Source organism: Aulostomus chinensis, chromosome 9, assembly GCF_037954235.1.
Source record: "Aulostomus chinensis isolate RoL2024-O1b breed Wild chromosome 9, RoL_Achi_v1.0, whole genome shotgun sequence".
Lineage (NCBI taxonomy): Eukaryota > Metazoa > Chordata > Actinopteri > Syngnathiformes > Aulostomidae > Aulostomus > Aulostomus chinensis.
The window spans coordinates 834,524-855,000 of record NC_141328.1 but is presented as its reverse complement, the minus strand read 5'-3'; the positions used below and the strand labels follow the sequence as shown (position 1 = coordinate 855,000).

The following is a 20,477-nucleotide window of genomic DNA, read 5'->3' as shown; positions in this document are numbered from 1 at the left end:
TGCTCCTGCACCTTAAATAGTCATATTTACTCAAATCAGTGGAGGGAGGGGGGATCTTGATTTGACCCTTTAAGGGCGCAAGTGTCTCTGCTGGTTCTTTTTGGCACTCTACGGTTTTTAAGTTCAGCAGAACTCATGAGCTGCAAGTTAAGTCCAGTCAGGTTCATTTGTGTGTCACCAAACCCCAACCAAAGTCCTGTCCTGACTCTGTCCAAGTAGAGCAGGTCCAGCACCTCCCTCCTTCAATGAACCTCCACCCAACAATTCTCCATCAGCAGCACATCCTGCAACAGCAGCCACCAGAACCTTCCTTTACCAGCAGGAAGGTGGAGCAGATCCAGGATCAGTGGGGACGGCCTTCTGCTTTGACCTGCTTGGGGGGGGGGGGGGGGGGGGTCGTCAGGTTGGTGTGGGACATGGGGGAAAATGGGATGTACTGGGGACATACCGCCAGGAGAAGAACAGGTGGCAGCAATCCAGGATGAGTGGTGCAGGGAGCTGGTTCAGACACTTGTCTGATGTGTGTTGATTGTCCTGGAAAGCTGTTCATGAACAAGCTAACATGCTACAAGTGAGCTCAGAGGCTGCGCTACCACTGACGTGTACGAGAGAACTCTCTCAGGCTGGGACCATCCACACTTTTCAATCATCTTCTAGTTCTTTTTCTGTGTGTGGAAACAAAGCATCAGGGTGGTTCTGGAGGTCTGGGGGTTCTCCTTTTAATGACCAGTTGTGTTTATGATCACCCCCACCCCACGATGATACAAATGATATTTTGGTAATGGTGTAGGTTCACTGGTCCCGGGATTGTTTCTGACCTTCATCATTCATCAGGTGATAGATGTGGTGGCAGAGGAGAAGGGGGAGGAGGGGGAGCAAGAGTAGGTGAAGAATAGGGAGGGGAGGAGTCAGTTCAGCAGCAGAGCAGCTGGGCCTGTTGCCTCCTGTCCTCTCTTAAAGGACCAGACCGCCATTTCTGCAGGTTTGAACACGTCGATTACAGTAACGAGACCCAGTGCTGCAACACCCAAGAACACAAGCAGCTCATGTATTGAGTCAAGAATCTCAACACCAGCATCAAATCCAGCACCAGTACAGGAAAAAACAGTTATCATAACAATAATATATTAAAAAGTTAATATGCAAGATTTGAGAGTCTTCCAGAGGGACAATACTCATCTGTATTACAGTCAGAGAAGCAGAAGATAACACCTGTGTGTGTGTGTGTGTGTGTGTGTGTGTGTGTGTGTGTGTGTGTGTGTGTGTGTGTGTGTGTATTAGGTTGGTGGATGATCGATGTGTGGTGGAACCAGCTGCTGGAGACCTGGAGAACCCTCCCAAGAAGTTCAGAGGTATGAGAGAGTGTGTGTGTGTGTTGGTGTGTGTGTGTGTGTGTGTGTGTGTGTGTGTGTGTGTGTTTCAGGACTCAGAGCAGACTTGTCTGAAATATAAAACACAAATCATATGAGTCCAGCTTGAAGTCACACACACACACACACATGCTCACACACACACACACACACACACACACACATGCACACACCATCTGCTCTGTGTTTATGTTGAACTAGTTAAGATGCAGGTCACAGAGTGATTGACAGCTCAGGTCAGATAATCCCAACGTGCTTCCATCATCACACCAAAACTATGTCAGAGGCCATTTCACCAGGCCAGTCTGGATAGATGGAACTGGCCATCATAGCTCCTCTCTTTCAGCTCGTCACATGGTCAGACGTAATACTGCGACGCGGTCCAGGTGCTCAGCGGTGGCGTTTCCATTTCAATAAATGTCGTCAGGGGATGAGGCTCCATCAGTGCAGCTCAGGAGACATTAGTGGACACAGGCCCGGAGGACTGTGGCTTTGTGTGATCCAGACCACCTCTGGATGTGGTCCCAGGGGTCCAGACTACCTCTGGATACGGTCTCAGGGGTCCAGACCACCTCTGGATGTGGTCCCAGGAGTCCAGACCATCTCTGGATGTGGTCCAAGGGGTGCAGACTACATCTGGATGTGGTCCCAGGAGTCCAGACCACCTCTGGATGTGGTCTCAGGGTTCAACACCACCTCTCAATGTGGTCTCAGGGTTCAACACCACCTCTCAATGTGGTCTCAGGGGTCAGACCTCAGGATACAGAGCTGCCATGAAGGCCAGACGTGATCAATAGTCAGGACGGATGGTTACAGCAGGCCGTCACAGGGTCAAAAGTTGTCAAAGTGCTTTAAAGCTGCAGGTGGCGCGCTAACGTCATCTGCTGTGACACTTGACCTTCTGACTGAGGGTACTAGCTGTGTGGCGCCACCTACAGGTGCCCCTAGAATCAACACACAGCCCTGGAGTACTGATACAGTATTCTGAATTGTGACATGATGCTGTATCCATCTGAATCAAACTGTTGCGATGTTGGCGGTGGCGGTGGCAGTGATGGCTGCCAGATTGGTTGTTCTAGACGGCGGAAGCACAGAAGCACCTCGTCACGTTTCAGCTGTGTCTCAATGTAGATCCAAAGAGAACCTCTGCAATACAGAAGGTGCATTTTCAATTGAAGTCATTTTGTACATTTACTGTAATATAATTCCAGGACTTCTTTGTTTCAGAGTACTCCGCCATGTTGGATTTAAGATATTATATTTTATTAGTGTTCTAGATTTGAGTCATTAGACAATAATGAGGAGAAAAGTTTCAGTAGAGGACTCATCAGTACCAGTTCTGTTTCCTTCAGTGGTACGAGGTACGAGGGGGGGGGGGGTTCAGTTAGGCAAATGATGTTTGCCTTAAACACACACACACACACACACACACACACACACACACACACACACACACACACACAGGTGTCCTGCAGGAGAGTCAATATTGACCAGCTTCCATTCAACCAGAGATCTTCTCAGTTTTAACTTGAGTATCGCTGATATCAGTACACACACACACACACACACACACACACACACACACACACACACAGGTTGGAGAAGCAGGGCTCAGTGCATCCTTCCTTCTTAGTTCTCCAAGCTGATGTGAGTGTATAGGACTGTTCTGTCAGCCTTTTCCATGTCAGAGGTTCTGAGTCCATTCGAATGCAGCAGAACTGTGGAAGCTGTCCTGGTTCCGATGTGATGGAACCCTGGTGTTTCGTCCCTCAGACTGCCTGTTCAAGGTTTGTCCCATGAGTCGCTACTCGGCGCAGAAACAGTTCTGGAAAGCCAAACAAGCCAAACATGAGAAGGACAAGATTGCTGACGTGGTGCTGCTACAGAAGCTTCAGGTGACATATGACAGGAATACCATGACATGCGTGTTCAGGGTGAGAAAAGCAGGTCCTGACGTGTTCTGGTGTCTTTCAGCATGCGTCCAACCTGGAGCAGAAGCAGAACGAGACAGAGAACAAGAAAGTCCACGGAGACGTCGTCAAATATGGAACAGTCATCCAGGTGAATGACCTGGGGGGGGCATGGTCATCGTCACCATGGCAACATTGTGCAGCGTTTGACTGCACTGATACATGTATGATCATGTAGTCATCCCACCCTACCTGTCACACATGCAAACACACAACCCTTCACTGTTATCTGTTAAAGTCAACATTGACTTTGTGTCAGGGCTGCAAACCTGTCAGTCATCATTACACACGCACACACACACACACACACACACGCACACACATGCACACAGACTGTGTTTGGTTCTTGCCAAGTGAAACTGAGTCAGTATTGAGATAAAGATTCCTGTGAAATTGGAGTGTGTGTGAGTGTGCTTGCACGCATATATCTTTCAGTTATCTCTCTCTCTCTCTCTTTCTCTCTCTCTCTCACACACACACACACACACACACACACACACACACACACCATCAGCCCTCATAAATGCAGCTAAGCAAGAACCAACACACACGTGAGTGTAACCGTTGTTCCCGGTGTTATGGAACAACAGGAGCAGACAACCGAATGTGAAGGGTGTCGGTCTGGTTACATTCAAGTCTCGTTAAGATGGAGATTCAGTTCTTGAGATGATAGCGGACGAATGATGAAGACGTGCAGACCTGCCCGCGGCGACGAATCAACCCTGGAACCAACATGGCCGTCTGAAGCAAAACCCAACACACACTTGAGGACACAGCAGTGAATATCTGAGGAGCGGCTGGTGGCCAAGGCTCAAGGGTCATATTTTCTCCTCACTGGGGCTGAAGGTCAGAAGGTCAACAAAAGCCTCATTAGTCATCGTGGATGCTCAGTTCAGTCACTGCAGATCACATTTTGGTCAGCCCCACCTCCCAGCGCTGCCATCACTTTTGGCCCCACCCAACTGTGAAGCAGCTATAATAGAGGGCACATGACCCCACAGGTGTCCGCCGAAGTCATTGGTCACACTGACGGGTGGCGGGGGGGATTGTCAGGATGTGTTTCAACCCAAATATGGTCACCATCAGAATTGCATGTCCTGCAAGTGAACATTCAGATAACCTGGGCGGCATGAGGATGCACTCATGCCGGCGTGACTGTGCTGTTGGCTTGTCCCCCCACTTTGGTTAGCATGATATCTGCGGATCCTGTCGAGGAAATTCTTATCATTTTTATAAGACAAACATCCTCTGGGCCTGGAGGACGACCTGAGTCATTCGTGGTCAGGCTGGTGTGAGAGTCCCTCGGCAGCCGATATTCATCCCCGCAGCCTTCGTTGTTCATCGCCTGTGATGAGAAATAACTTCAATTCAATATCATAAAAATGTGTTTTTATACTGATGTCACAGATATTGATCAGTAATAATCCAGTAAGATGGGTCTGTTAAATGAACACTAATAATGTTTCATCATAAAAGCTGTTGGTAAAAACCAGCAAACACACCGTTAGCAGGAGGTTTAGCTGCTAACCTTTAACCTGTGGATCGTTAGCAGCCGATGTGTTGACGAGGCTCATCGTTAAGAACTTTAAAACTCTGTCATCAGGTCGGTGTTTGTCGAGGAAGTGAAATATCTTAAAAAGACACATGAAGTAATCAGAGTACTTCCTGTCTACAGTTGCTCCACATGAAGAGTAATAAATACCTGACAGTGAACAAGCGTCTGCCAGCTCTGCTGGAAAAGAACGCCATGCGGGTGACGCTGGATGGGACGGGCAACGAGGGCTCCTGGCTCTTCATCCAGCCCTTCTGGAAGCTGCGCGCCAACGGAGACAATGTAAACACACCTGGCACCCACACATGTAGGCACATGAGATGAAGTCCTGGAGGGTTGAGGGCGGCTGGACCGCCTGCTGGAGCTGTCCCCGTGTTGCTCTGATCCTTGAGGGAACCAGTCTGCAGTATTTTGGAGTAGAAAACTGCAACATCTGTATAAAGTCTAAAATTTTTAGAAATGCAATGGTAACCATTCTTAATTTGTATTTGTTTCATTTCTGTCATGGAACAGTTGATGAGCTAATAGTTTGCACGACAACTGCTTTTGTTTTCAATTAATGTGAATTAGTTGGTAATCATTTGTGAAATGGAACACTTTTACCTCAACTGTAAAAACAGCATTTTATTAATTAAAATATAATATTAATACATTTATTTTTCCCCTGGTTACCTTTGACTGAAGTCCTCAGTATCAAGTATTTACTCGTCTTATTCATGTTTTTGAGGGAAATTCAGTTACATTGCTGGGAAAGAGTTGGATTAGCAAACAAGCACAAAAAACAGCAAGCAAATAAAAGCACAAAATGACAAAATACAGTGTGTGACGAGTTGAAAATCTTCTGTATTTATAGTTCATCTTACTTCTAACAAGGCTCTGTGGCTTATTGAGTACCCAAAGGTTGGAGCACTTGTGTGTGATGTCATCACGCCATGCCGACTGTTGCAGGTGGTTGTGGGAGATAAAGTCATCCTGAACCCAGTGAACGCAGGTCAGCCACTTCATGCTTCAAACTACGAGCTGAGTGATCATCCTGGCTGCAAGGAGGTGAAGCCATGATGACTGTCACAGGAATCACGGTAGCTTGTTGGACCGCCATTGATGGATGTTTGTCTCCTCCCCCTGCAGGTGAACTCTGTGAACTGCAACACCAGCTGGAAGATCAACCTGTTCATGATGTACAGCGACCACCGGGAGGAAGTCCTCAAAGGGGTGAGTGACCTCACGAATGGACAGCCTTCAACTGATCTGATGGGCAGAAGAAACCTCTGGCCTTTGACCTCTGACCTGACCCATCATGGGTCCGTCCTCTCTCTTTTTTTCGCAGGGTGATGTGGTGCGTTTGTTTCATGCTGAGCAGGAAAAGTTTCTGACCTGTGATGAGTACAAGAGTAAACTCCACGTCTTCCTCCGAACAACACTGAGACAGTCGGCGACCTCAGCGACCAGCTCCAATGCCCTCTGGGAGGTCGAGGTATACAAACACACACACGCGCGGGCACGCGCATGCACACAACAAAGCTGTCATGTTATATTACCTGTGTGCTGATCGGTCCCTCAGGTTGTCCATCATGACCCGTGTCGAGGGGGGGCGGGCCACTGGAACAGCCTCTACCGCTTCAAACACTTGGCCACCGGCAACTACCTGGCAGCTGAGGTAACCGTGACAATGCCGGGTGGGGTTCAATTTAAGCAGGATGTGACATTTTCAAATAAACACAAAGTATTGATCCTTTCATATCGGTTCTTCTTCTTCTTCAGCTGCTCAGATACACGATGATGTTACATGAATTCTTGGCAGTTTATCAGTTATTGATGCATCATGATGCGATCATTATCATTATCATGTTATACCAGCGTACAGAACTATATACAAATGAGGATCGAAATCCTCACGCCAAGCATTTCTGATCAGGATGCAGATGTGCGTCCCGTCAGCACAGCAACCAGCTGACCAATCAAAAGGTCTCACTGGCCCATGTCCACTATTTCTGTCTTTTACTGCAAATATTGTATTTTTCAACTTTTCCAAGCAACGAACTTCTTCATCATCTTCCAGCTGACAGACTGTTGGTGTTAATAGTAGTCTTTTTGTAGGAGAATCCAGGATACAAAGGAGACGGTGCCGAGATCTCGTCCTCGGTGAGTCACTGCTGATGTGAATCATGTTAATGGTGATGATTGATGTCCAAACTGTGAATGAAAAGTTATGAAACTCCTTCATTACAAAATAAGAGTCGCAACAGTAGTTCCTAATTTCTAGGATCTAACACTCCATCACAGCAGTGCGGTTTACATCTTAACCTTTGACCCCTGTAGATGGACAATAGTCGTAGCAACAAGCGCTCCCACGGAGAGAGAATCAAGTACAAGCTGGTCGCTGTGCCTCATGGGAGCGACATTGCCTCGCTATTCGAGCTGGACCCAACCACGCTACAGAAGACCGACTCCTTCGTGCCACGGTAGGAGGAGACAAAGGTCTGCTGGGCTGCCGTCAGACAGAAGATCCCAAATGTCAGTGTCGAGAAGTCAAAAAATTTAGTTGGTAGATCGAGAATATTACAGCTGCTGACAATTGCTCTAAATATAATCATAATAATAACACTCAAAAATGATCAAACGAGGCAACTGGACTCTCCTCTTGTAAATGAAGACGTTTCGCCTCTCATCCAAGAAGCTTCTTCAGTTCTAAAATTCTGGTGGGAGGTGTCAGGTATAGAACCACTCAAGGGGGTGGTGGCAAAAAACAAGAGGTGGTCAGGCCAGAACAAGAGGCTCATTAGGTGGTGATGTGAGTCGTTGGCCTCAGTTTAGGGTGAGAGGCGAAACGTCTTCACTTACAAGAGGTTGAGTCCAGTTGCCTAGTTTGATCATTTTTTGAGAATTACGATGACATCCATCATCATGACATTACATCCATACTCACTTTGGGGAGGACACCCTGCGGAGGGTGAGGGAGTATGAGAGATTGGCGAGGAAACTGGCGGATTACAGGAAGCACGTACGGTTCAACCTGAGGTGCAGGCAAAAGAGAATCTTTCCCAAAAGCTTATGGCTCACTTCCACTGTGAAAGGCCACAAAGCGGAAAGCATTCTAAAGAGGGCACAGAACCAACTCCTCAATGAGAGAGTACGACAGGTTCACTTCACTATCGAAGTCCGAAGAACCAAAACCAATGCTTTGGAGGAAGGACTGGTGGCAGTCGTTCCCGGGCATGTCTTGGAAGCGGTTTCCAAGTACATTCTAAAGGCACAGATGGCGCAGCATACTAAGGGCAAAGATAAGGAAATTCCAGAACCTTTAGTCCTGGTCCAGAACCTTGAGTCCTGGTTCTATAGTTCTCACCCCAGGGGAGAACAAAAATGGACGGTAACAGAGCAATGTTGCGGAACAGGACACCCAGGACAAATGGGTTAAGAATTTGTCAGACAGAGTACTCGCTCCAGCCGAGTTGCAAGTCTTAGCCAAAGGACTAAACTTTGCGGTGACACTGGATGAGCTACCGGTGGTGGATCTGATTACAGCCACAGAGTCGGCTATAAGAAACAACAAATTGTCAGAAACAGAGGTGGAGCAGTTTAGGCTTCAGATATCGGCAGCACTGTCCAGTGCCAAACTTCCTCCATCTAACCTCTCCAGACAGGAGAAACAGGCACTCAGCACACTGCAAAAGACCCCAACATCACAATCTTACCAGCAGACAAAGGGAGATGCACAGTGGTCCTTCACACAGCCCATTACCACTCCAGAGTGAGCCGCCTCCTCTCTGACACAGCAACCTATGAGACTCTTAAACGAGATACCACCAACACCTTCAAAACCAAGGTGGTTAACTGCCTGCAGAAGCTGGAGAAGGAACAAGCTATCGACCGAGCTCTCTACTACAAACTCCATCCTGGTGATGCGATTCCATGCATCTACGGCTGCCGAAAATCCATTAAGATGGCGCCCCACTCAGACCTGTTGTGAGTAGCATTAACTCAGTAACCTACAGTGTTGCTAAGTTGTTTGCCTCCATCCTTTCTCCTCTGGTGGGTAACACCCCCCACCACATAATAAATTCCATGGATTTTTGCAGACAAAATCAGACACATCAGTCTAGACCCTGAAGAAACCATGGTTTCATAGGATGTGACATCTCTGTTCACATGCATCCCCACGGGAGATGCTGTACAGACGGTCAAGAGAAAACTCCAGAGAGACAAAACTCTAGCGAAAAGGACCAAACTCTCACCTGAATAGTGTGTGACCTTCTTGACCTTTGTCTCAGCACCACCTACTTCCAATACAACAATGGTTTCTACAGGAAAAAACACGGCTGTGCCATGGGCTCTCCGTTATCCCCCATTGAATCAAACCTGTACATGGAAGAGATGGAGAGCGTAGCCTTGAGAACATTCAGAGGCCACCCGCCGAGACATTGGTTCAGATACGTAGACGACACCTGGGTCACCATCAGGAAGGGTGAAGTTGAGCCTCTCACTGAACACCTGAACTCGGTGGACAGGAACATCACATTCACGAGGGAGGATGTCAAAGACAACTGTCTGGCGTTTCTAGACTGTGCGGTGCACATTGATAACAATGGGGAACTCAACATTGGGGTCGACAGGAAACCCACCCACACGGATCAGTATCTCCTGTTTGACTCACACCACCCACTCAAGCACAAACTAGGGGTGATCCGAACTCTCAAACACAGAGCACAAAATATCCCTTCCAAAACAGATGGGACGAGAAGGGAACACAACCACATCCACTCGGCTCTCCAAAATTGTGGCTCTCTGAACTGGGCTTTCATTAAAACTGCCAAAAAGCCCAGGGAGGACAAGAAAGATGAAGCCCAGAATAAGAGGAGCGTCGTCATCCCGTATGTGGCAGGGGTTTCAGAGAAACTCAAGCATTTTTGACACACATCAGATCCCGGTGCACTTCAAGCCCAGCAGCACCCTGAGGCAAAAACTTGTCCATCCTACAGACAAGGTTCCAAGGCACAAACTGAGTCGTGTTGTTTATGCAGTCCAGTGTAACGAGGAGCGCTCTGACCTGTACAGGGGAGACAAAACAACAACTGCACAAATGCATGGCGCCACACAGGAGGGCCACAACCACAGGCCAGGACTCAGCAGTCCACCTCCACCTCAAGGAGAAGGGGCACTCCTTTGAAGACCATAAGGTGCACGTCCTAGCCAGGGAGGACAGATGGTTTGGTTTGAAAGAGGGGTGAAAGAAGCCATTCATGTCAAACTAGAACGTCGATGTTTGAACAGAGGAGAGGGCCTCAGACACCACTCATCACCCACCTACCCTCCTAAGAGGGCTGGGAGGGGGAACGACCTGAAACTGAGGCCAACGACTCACATCACCACCTAATGAGCCTCTTGTTCTGGCCTGACGACAACTTGTTTTTTGCCACCACCTCCTTGAGTGGTTCTATACCTGATACTTCCCACCAGAATTTTAGAACTGAAGAAGCTTCTTGGATGAGAGGCGAAACGTCTTCACTTACAAGAGGTTGAGTCCCGTTGCCTAGTTTGATCAGTTTTTGAGAATTACGATGACCTGGATAACTGAGAGTATTCACAAATACAAATAATAATAGCAACAACAATAATAATAATAATATTAATGATGGGGCAGCAGTGAGTTCTCTCCGGTACTTGACGGGTGAAACGCAACATGCTGTCTCCTTCTGACACGTCCTATTGTTGAAATCTCTTCATCACTGAAATATCTCATATATATTCGTAGCGAGGGCGTCACGGTGGAGCAGTGGTCCTCACTGTGGCCCCCCAGCAAGAAGGTTGTGGGTGGAGCCCCGGCTGGAGCACGGGGTCTTTCTGTGTGAGTCTCCATGTTCTCCCTGTTCCTGCTGGGTTCTCTCTGGTACTCCAGCTTCCTCCACAGTCCAAAGACATCAAGAGGGGACCAGGTTAATCCAGACTCTAAATTGACCGTAGGCGTGGCTGGGAGAGCCAATGGTTGTCTGTCTGTATGTGTTGGCCCTGCTGTGGACTGGTGACTAAGGTTGGGTATCCTTTGGATTTTACTGATTCTGAGTCCGATTCCAGTTCTCAATATCAATTAATGTTCTAAACGATTCTCGATTCCAATTCTTTGAGATGGAAGTCAGCAGGTCACAGCCTCTTCATCAGGAGAATCTTTCTGTTTGAAAAGCCTTCACACAGGACAGGTTATTCCTCCACACTGCCAGTTTAGTCAAAAAACAAAGACCTGCAGACCAGACGGATGTACGGATGTGATGGAGGTAGACTCTGCTGGCTGGGGGCGTGGCTGCTTCATGTAGCAGCAGCAGGTTGTGACTTCTAACGTTAGCCTCACTTAGCGAGCGTTCAACAACTATAAACAGACACAGTTTGAAGAGCTGGTCGTCTGTTGCTGAAGCAGGTTTGTTAAGAATGAGACAACCATCATTTTCCCGTACCGGATTCTGTCAGCAACGGAGCTGCTGGCTGATGGTGAAGGTTGACCGTCCGAAGTGGAGGAAGCGACGGGAGCAGGAGAGCGACGCCACCAGTTGAACTCAGTCCACTCACAAATTGTTGCACCAGGCAGGCCGAGGTGTTCGTCATGTTTGTGGTGATCCTCCTTTGGCAGAAGTTATTTCTTCATAGATGTTGCTCTGTGCGACTACAAATTAAAATGAAGCCAGACATTCCCGCGTTTTTTGCGGCCCATGTTCAGACGACTGATATTCTTGCTAGCGGATGTACAGAGAACGCAGAGCGGAGTGATACACGCACCGAAAACAAACTCTCTTTATCTCTTCGGCCTCAGACGGTTGAGCTCAAGTCCAGGTGATGGATGGGGTCAGTGGTGACCATCTCTGCTGGTCCTTTCGATGTGACCTGCTATTTTCTGAATCATTCATTGTTCCAGAGCAACCTATTTACACCTACAAAGCCAGAATAACTCATAGAAGCAGAGGAATGTTTGTCTTGCAGGAACTCATACGTTCGACTGAGACACCTGTGCACCAACACCTGGATCCAGAGCACCAACGTCCCTATCGACATTGATGAGGAGAGACCCATCAGACTCATGGTTCGTTCCACAGAGATGAGGTAGACAGGGACAGACAGGAAGGAAGGCAGAAAAGACCATGGGAGAGAGAGAAAGGTGGAGAGTGGGCAGGCAGGAATGAATAGAACATATCTGATGCCAGTGTGCTAGTGTGTTTGTTACCTTCTGGTTCTCCTGCATCAGTTGGGAACATGTCCCACCAAAGAGGACAAGGAGGCGTTTGCAATCGTCTCCGTTCCTGTGATGGAGATCAGAGATTTGGACTTTGCCAACGATGCTAGCGCCATGTTGAGCACCGTGGTGGACCAGTTCAACCAGGGCTTCATCAGCCAGAACGATCGCCGGTACGATGCTGTGAGAGAGTGGCAGACATTTTTTGATATAACCATTAACCTCAGCCGGACCTTTGAGAATATGGTTTGACAAGTCATGGTTATTCGTGCCCAGTTCCCCAAACTGTATTAAATTCTCTAATTATGTTTTTGTTTGGCAGTTTTGCCATTAAACTCCTGGAGGATGTGGTTTTCTTTGTGGCCGATGTCATCAACAGCGGTCAGCCAGTGCTGGATGTCACCATGACCAAAGCAAACCGTGAGAGGCAGAAACTGATGAGAGAGCAGAACATCCTGAAACAGGTCTGACCCTCGTCAGATGAAGATTTAAATAGACATGGGCAGAGTTTCTTTACCTAACAGCTATGGTGTTTGTATGTTCAGATCTTCGGCATCCTGAAGGCGCCTTTCAAAGACCGCGGTGGAGGTGAAGGGCCTCTGCTGTGTCTGGAAGAGCTGGCTGACCAGAAGAACGCCCCCTACCAGTACATGCTCCGACTCTGCTACCGAGTGCTCAGACACTCACAGGAGGAATACCGCAAGAATCAGGTGAGGAAGAAGAGCACAATGAAAATGATGATCATGTGATTAGAATGATGTAGCAGTACTAGTCAGCTGAGTCCTCCAAGATCTTCCTCCCCCTATCCAAATGTATACCTCAGGGTTCCATACTAGGCCCATTAACCTTTCCCATGAATTCCCCTCCTTCTTCAACAGGAGCACATAGCGAAGCAGTTCGGTGTGATGCAGAGTCAGATTGGTTATGACATTCTGGCTGAAGACACCATCACTGCCCTGCTGCACAACAACCGTAAGCTGCTGGAGAAACACATCACTAAGACCGAGGTGGAGACTTTTGTCAGCCTGGTCCGCAAGAACCGCGAACCCAGGTGAACCTGGCAGTGGGGAGAGGGTAGATGGTAGTGTCAGTCTGGTCTGGGACTCCACAATTTCACCTTCTGTCTCCTCCTCCTCCTCTCTCACTCTCTCTCTCTCTCTCTCTCTCTCTCTCTCGCTCTCTATCTCTATCTCTATCTATCATCTATCTCTATCTCCCTCTTTCTGTGTTTGCAGGTTTCTGGACTACCTGTCAGATCTGTGTGTTTCCAACAATGTGGCAATCCCTGTCACTCAGGAACTCATCTGTAAATGTGTGCTGGACCCCAAGAACCAGGACATCCTCATCAAGACTGAGTGAGTGTGTGTGTGTGTGGGGGGGGGGGGGGGGGCCTTCACAAACTCTTCCTGGGGTTGTTGTTAACTTAATTAGCGCAGATCATTAGAGGATCAGTGGAGGATGTAACCTCATTCCAGCTCCCAGACTCAAAGTACAAATCCAGTCCTGTAATACACCCTTGTGGTAAGTTCATGTCTGTAATAACAGTGGGACAGAACAGCATCTGTGGTTGGTCAAACCCCCACAGCTTCTGTGCTGATCATTTTTTTGGGAGCTGAAGGGTTTTTAAATTTAAAATGTACTTTAGTTTCATTAAGATTTGGAAGGTTTCAGCTTCTGTAAATGTGGAGTTCATCCTTTATTTTCTCACAAAGAAATACTGATAAAGAGATTGTCCCAATGCCAGTAGAACAGAGGCCAGGCGGGAAGTGTCATCATAACCTTGGCAGAGAGTATTGGTTCCTACTTTGGAGTGAGTACCTATGCTCGTAAAAGTTGTGTAAATGTCGACTTTCACTTTGTTTCAGACGTCGGGTTCCTAGAGAGGTGCCCCCTGGTGGCGTCCCGGGAGAATATATGGGAATGGAGGACTACGGAGACGATGATGAGGTAGATCTACCCACCCAGTTTTGACTGGCTAATTCTCACACAAATGTTCCTCTGTGCTTTTTCATGGTTCTATTCATTTTTGCCTGTTAATGAATGGCGTGACACATGCTTCCGTGATCAGCTGGTTTGGTTCAGCTTGGGACTGGCTAAGTTTGGCTTGCACCTGAGTTTTCTTTCAGATAAAGTGGTAGATCCTTATGATTTACACAGTGTTTTAAATGTATACACACTGGATGTGGCAGCAAGTGAAGATTAAAGTCAACCTCTCAAACAGATGTGAGGGATTGAACTTCCTGGAGGTAAACAATCATAATTATTTTAGTGGTTTGCAACTGAAAAGATTTCCTGGTGGAACACTTCTTGATCTTGAATCTTGAAATGATTTCTTAGATGCTGGTACAAACTGTTATGTATTTTTATCGATTGCCTCCTCAAGAGTGGAGTGCATTGCGATAAAAGACAAGAGAAGAGAGACATCGTTTCCCTCTGGCTGTCTCTGTCTAACCAGTTCATCCTCATCACTTCCTGTAGGTGTGGCTTGTGTGGATGGACAAGACCAATGAACGTCAAGAGAAGAGCATCAGACAGCTGGCTCAGGAGGCCCGACAAGGAAACGCTCACGATGAGAATGTCCTCACTTACTACAGGTAGACGGCTCAAGGGTTCATTGTCTGGGGAGCAGGAACTTGACATTTATGGGTTCAAAGACTGTCCAGCATCATCAGTCGACAGGCAGCGACCAGTAAATAATGGGCTTCCTCGATGTTGGTGTCCTCAGGTACCAGCTGAAGCTCTTTGCTAGGATGTGTTTGGACCGTCAGTATCTGGCTATAGATGAGATCTCTAAGCAACTGGACGTGGAGCTCATCTTTCTGTGCATGATGGACGAGACGCTGCCCTTTGACCTGCGGGCATCTTTCTGTCGCCTGATGCTCCATGCCCATGTGGACCGAGATCCTCAGGAGCTGGTGACCCCTGTGAAGTTTGCGCGCCTATGGACCGAGATCCCCACCTCCATCACCATCAAAGAGTTAGTGGGCTTTCATACCACAGCAAGATTCTTCTAGAATCATTCTGGATCATTTGAATCAGTGGCCGAATGTCTTCCTGTGTAAACCTGCTCTGATTGATATTGTCCTCAGTTACGACTCCAACATGGATGACAGCAGAGACAACAAGAAGAACCGATTCTCCAACACGATGGTGTTCATGGAAGAGTATCTCAACAATGTGCTGCATGACGAGCTGCCGTTTCACAATGAGGAGAAGAACAAGCTCACATATGAGGTCTAGTGACGCTCTCTTGCTCTGCACCTTTATCTGTCCATCTGTGACATCCACTGCTTCTCTCCAGGTGGTGAGTTTGGCCAGACACTTGATCTACTTTGGGTTCTACAGTTTCTTTGAGCTGCTCCGACTCACCAGAACGTTGCTCGGCATCATCGACTGTAGACCAAACCTGGTACATGCAGGACTCTTATTCCACGATGATGGATCAGGTAGTCGTTTCTTGGTGCTCCTAAACATTGACCACACTCCTGATTTCTGTTACACAGTGATGTTATAAGTGCATCAGGTCCACACGAGTAAGACAAACAAAGTCAGGTCAGATAACCTGAGGTTGGAAAAACCTCCATCTACAAGAGTGAGACTGGCAGGTCCTACTAGAGGCAGGGCTAGGTGGGGGGTTTCCTGTTGGTACCTTGTAATTTTTGGCCTCTATGTTGCCTGACAAAGCAATGTGGAGCCTCCATTCCGTTCAGATGCCTTCCACCTGCCACGGCCAAACAGATGGTAGCCCTACGGTGGACTAGGGTTGGGGATGTGGGATGTCACCTGTCTGTTAGGGACGGAGTCAAATCTGGTGCTGGACATGGATGGAGCACTAGCAACTAGATAGAGTTTGGGGGGTTCCGGTTCCCAGACATTACTGGTAAACCGAAAGGTGTAGTGTTGGTAAACTGGGAATCATGTCTTCAACAGTAGTTTCCTCTGAATCCTGGTTTGTTTGGCACGTATGAATGTGCCATGTTCAAAGCCTACATTGTGGCATTGGGCATTCAGAGCTGTGCTCAGAATGTCATCTGTGGAAACATCACACAGTTAAAAGAGTTTTTCGTGTCTGAAAGGCTCAGGTGAGCCCTTAAACTGCAGGCACTTGAGGGGCATGGGAAGCACATTACACACAGAAATATGAAAGAAGAGAAAGAACTGACTCCATGAGGCGGTGCAGTGATTTAATGGAATGGTAACCACTTTGTTGAAGTTCTTCTTGAGATGCTCAACTGCTCATTATACTACACATGTTGTCTGTCTATATCTTGAAACTGTGAGATTATAACCCACCGTCTGTCCATCAAGGGAAGAACGTGAAGCGCTCCATTCATGGGATGGGTCAGATGATGTCCACCATGGTCCTCAACAGGAAGCAGTCCATATTTGGTGGGCCAGTTGCCCGGGGGGCGGGGATTGTGCTGGACATACAGAGAGGCAGCAAAGATGGCATAGACAAGATGGACCTGACAGTGATGGACACCAAACTGAAGATCCTTGAGATATTGCAGGTAAGCGGAAACATTTCATCTGTGAAGGAAATAAAAGACTATGATGGCACACGTGAGGGTTCCTTATTCACCAATGACTATTTAAAAAAGGTTCCACTCTAGACCCCCACCAGGCCATTCTAGACCTCTTCCAGAGAGCTGATTGCTAGTTAGCTTAGCTGCTATGAATGCTAGCAGATGGGGGGCAGCTGAAAAAGATCAGTTGCAAGTTTCAGCTTCCACAACGATGCACATCAGCAGATCAGAGGATTAACATGTTCCCCAAACCATAAAACCTGTTCTAGGTCTCTATTTCAAGTATAATTATTGTGAAGTCCAATGCACAAACCTTTCAGATTTTCACACATTAGCTCACTAACTATGAAACAGTGCTTTGAGCACACTTTTTCCAAAACAAGCATAGCAACTGTCATGACCTGGCTCAACGGACACAACAAAAAGGGAGACCACACCACGGTAACATTACAAACAACGGATTTATTAAACCAAATGAGACCGAATTACAAAGGAACGAATTACAAAATGAGATGTGGAAAATCAGTAGGATCAGTAGTGTAGTGTGTGGGTGTGTGTGTAGAGTGCATGTGTGCCGGTGTTGTCTGTGTGAACAAAACAAAAGGGAAATCAAACCAACAGAACCGAACAAACCACCAGAACCCACATGGTGTGCCTGGAGGAGAAGAGAGAGAAGCTGAGTGATGGCAGGGGCTTAAATCACCTCAGCCACACAGGGCCCAGGTGGGCTGAGGAAATCACTGCACCTGCAGGAGAGAGACACAAGGACACGCCCACCAGCCAACACACAGATGACACGGACAAGGGACCTGGGGCATCACACAACATAACCTCAGTGCTGGCAATACAGTGCTCTGAGCTTTCATCCCCCTTCCCAAAAAAAAAACAAATTAAACCAAAAATTTCATCAAAAACAACAAATAAAACCAAAAGAAGAGGCATGTCCAGTACACCCTTGATTCTCGTTCTCTACAAGGTCAATTACAAGGACATGAGTTCATGGGAATTTCCACTGAAACATTCCTTTGCACCATTGCCAACATTAGATTACTGAGACAGGGTGAGCTGGTCTGAACACTTCCAAACTGGTTTGATATTGAGCCAAACGCTGGACCGATGAACCCAAGCGTGACTCACGAACCTCAAGCAGCATTTAAGATAAAAGGTTGTTTTATTGTGAAAAGTGTTCAGGTTGTGATTTGTTACATTTCCTCATGATTAGTTCATCCTGAATGTGCGCCTGGACTATCGCCTGTCCTTCTTGCTGTCCGTCTTCAAGAAGGAGTTTGTGGAGGTTTACCCGATGGGTGAAGCTGATGCCACCACCAACATGGAGCATGCGGGTAGGCAGCACTCTTCACCTCAGACTGACACTTTAAGCTTAGAGTTAACAAGAAACACAAGGAACATTGGAGGACAAAGGATTGGAAATACATTGACGGGGGCAACGCAACATGCTGTCTCCTTCTGACACGTCCTACCGTTTAAGTCTCTTCATCACTGAATTATCTCACATACATTCGTAGCGAGGGCGGCCCGGTGGAGCAGTGGTCCTCACTGTGGCCCCCAGCAAGAAGGTTGTGGGTGGAGCAGTGGTCCTCACTGTGGCCCCCAGCAAGAAGGTTGTGGGTGGAGCCCCGGCTGCAGCACGGGGTCTTTCTGGGTGAGTCTCCATGTTCTCCCTGTTCCTGCTGGGTTCTCTCTGGTACTCCAGCTTCCTCCACAGTCCAAAGACATCAAGAGGGACCAGGTTAATCCAGACTCTAAATTGACCGTAGGCGTGGCTGGGAGAGCCAATGGCTGTCTGTCTCTATGTGTTGGCCCTGCTATGGACTGGTGACCTGTCCAGGGGGAAGGCTGCTGGGATAGGCTCCACCCCCACCACCCTGAACAGGAGGAGAGGGAGAACATGGAGGGATGGATGATGGAGGGATGATGGGCGGATGGATGGATGGAGGGAGGGATGGATGGATGGATGGATGAATGATGGGTAGATGGATGGATGAATGATGGGTAGTTGGATGGATGAATGATGGGTGGATGGATGGATGAATGATGGGTGGATGGATGGATGAATGATGGGTGGATGGAGGGAGGGAGGGAGGGAGGGATGATATCAATATAAACTAAACATATCAAGTATATTAATAATGTGTAAGAGGAGTATTTGGAGCCTCCAGACCACATGACATGGATGCTCTTGAAAATGACATCATTGATTTTCTGTGTTGGTTCAGGAATTCCAGCATTTGAATAAAATAACAGTGAATATATCGGTGTTTTAAACTGGGGCTCATCTTCATTGCCGCCTGTGTTTGTCCCTCCTCAGCCACCATCAACCTTCAACACATTGGGGAGCAGGCAGAGGCCATGTTCGGCGTTGGGTGAGTAATTGTCCAATCAGAGTATGATGAATAATCAGCAATATTTCCAACACAAAACCTTGTGTCAGCAGCATTGATCCCATTACTTGATGTGTGTGTGTGTGTGTTTTCTGTGTGTGTGTGTGTGTGTGTGTGTGTGTGTGTGTGTGTGTGTGTGTGTTTCCAGTAAAGGGAACAGTGTCCTGGAGGTGGACGATGAAGGTGGTCGGATGTTTCTGCGGGTGCTGATTCACCTCACCATGCATGACTACCCTCCCCTGGTGTCTGGAGCCCTGCAGCTGCTTTTCAGGCACTTCAGCCAGAGACAGGAAGTGCTGCACACCTTCAAACAGGTACAGGTGTCACCATTCAGCTTGGCAGCAGGGTTACATTCAGGACTCTGGTCTAAATGAAAGAGAAGAGATGATGCAGGAGAGAAGAGATGAGCGGCGTCAGGTTGTAGCAGAATTGCTCATTTTCACCTGTAGTACCTGGGCAGGTGGGAGTTAACACTAAATTAACATCAGATTCAGTGTAAATACAGTCAGGACTAAATGCTGAGATTTGATTAAAAACACACACTAAACAAAAGAGAAGCTTTGAAGTACTTTTGACAATGTTTCACCACATGATGCTGTGCCACGCCACGCCACGCCACGCCACGCCACGCCACGCCACGCCACGCCACTTATGTCTTACCCATCTGTTCCCCATGTGCAGGTCCAGCTGCTGATCTCGGCTCAGGATGTGGAGAACTACAAGCTGATCAAAGCGGATCTGGATCGTCTGCGGATGCTGGTGGAGAAATCTGAGCTGTGGGTGGAGAAGAAAAGCACGGGAGGAGGAGATGGAAAGAAAGAGAAGAAAGAGAAGAAAGAGAAAGGAGAGGTAGGAAGCAGGAGGCGGAAGGTTATAGGCTCTCTTGAGAGGAGAACGGTGTCATCAGCATACAGCTTTAGTTAGATACCTGCAGCTGATGTTAATATCTAATCCTAACAACCCTCCATCGATCATTTATTCTGTCAGCAGCTGATGATTCTATCTTCCCAAAATCCTGTAAATACCTTTAACCAGCTAACCTGATGACCAGTAACAGACTCATTTTTCACTTGTTCAACACAGGAGTCATTTCTCTTTGTAGAGGACTAACTTTTAGTAATATTCTACATGTTACTAACCAACTAATCCTGGTGGGCTGCTGGTGCTTGCTGGTGTCTGAGGTGGTGAAAGTGGTTCTTTAGCTCAAGACTTAGTTGAGCTTTTCACACCACCCTTTCTCTCTTCCTCTCTCTCCATCTCTCTATGGATTCTACTGTGAAATATTCTTGATAATAAAGATGATATGGAGCGCCTGTGTTTAGCTCCTCCCCTCCATCTTTATTTGCTACAACTCATCTGACCAGCCAGGTTTTCACCACCTGATAGATTTACTTTCCAGCCTTGTTTGTTGTGGTTTTTTTGGTTGGTGAGTTTATATTTT

The 20,477-nt window shown here is 47.5% G+C and overlaps 1 protein-coding gene across 3 annotated transcripts in view; it reads left to right on the top strand.

Annotated features, from left to right (window-relative positions):
- itpr3 (inositol 1,4,5-trisphosphate receptor, type 3) overlaps nt 1-20,477 on the top strand; it is a 41,140-nt gene that overhangs the window by 5,992 nt on the left and 14,671 nt on the right. For all 3 annotated transcript variants that reach the window (XR_015117785.1, XM_086212920.1, XM_086212919.1), the window contains exons 2-27: nt 1,282-1,352; nt 3,144-3,265; nt 3,345-3,431; nt 5,016-5,174; nt 5,841-5,939; nt 6,021-6,104; nt 6,220-6,366; nt 6,454-6,549; nt 6,990-7,034; nt 7,212-7,354; nt 11,859-11,958; nt 12,121-12,281; nt 12,431-12,572; nt 12,654-12,818; nt 12,987-13,159; nt 13,344-13,463; nt 13,974-14,055; nt 14,587-14,702; nt 14,834-15,085; nt 15,198-15,342; nt 15,410-15,554; nt 16,417-16,619; nt 17,857-17,977; nt 18,964-19,018; nt 19,185-19,350; nt 19,718-19,885. Coding sequence is in view for 2 of the 3 variants with exons in the window: in XM_086212920.1 (XP_086069046.1) it covers nt 1,282-1,352; nt 3,144-3,265; nt 3,345-3,431; nt 5,016-5,174; nt 5,841-5,939; nt 6,021-6,104; nt 6,220-6,366; nt 6,454-6,549; nt 6,990-7,034; nt 7,212-7,354; nt 11,859-11,958; nt 12,121-12,281; nt 12,431-12,572; nt 12,654-12,818; nt 12,987-13,159; nt 13,344-13,463; nt 13,974-14,055; nt 14,587-14,702; nt 14,834-15,085; nt 15,198-15,342; nt 15,410-15,554; nt 16,417-16,619; nt 17,857-17,977; nt 18,964-19,018; nt 19,185-19,350; nt 19,718-19,885 (3,367 nt within the window). In the remaining variant the exon portion in view is untranslated. The remainder of the gene's footprint in view (nt 1-1,281; nt 1,353-3,143; nt 3,266-3,344; nt 3,432-5,015; nt 5,175-5,840; nt 5,940-6,020; nt 6,105-6,219; nt 6,367-6,453; nt 6,550-6,989; nt 7,035-7,211; nt 7,355-11,858; nt 11,959-12,120; nt 12,282-12,430; nt 12,573-12,653; nt 12,819-12,986; nt 13,160-13,343; nt 13,464-13,973; nt 14,056-14,586; nt 14,703-14,833; nt 15,086-15,197; nt 15,343-15,409; nt 15,555-16,416; nt 16,620-17,856; nt 17,978-18,963; nt 19,019-19,184; nt 19,351-19,717; nt 19,886-20,477) is intronic.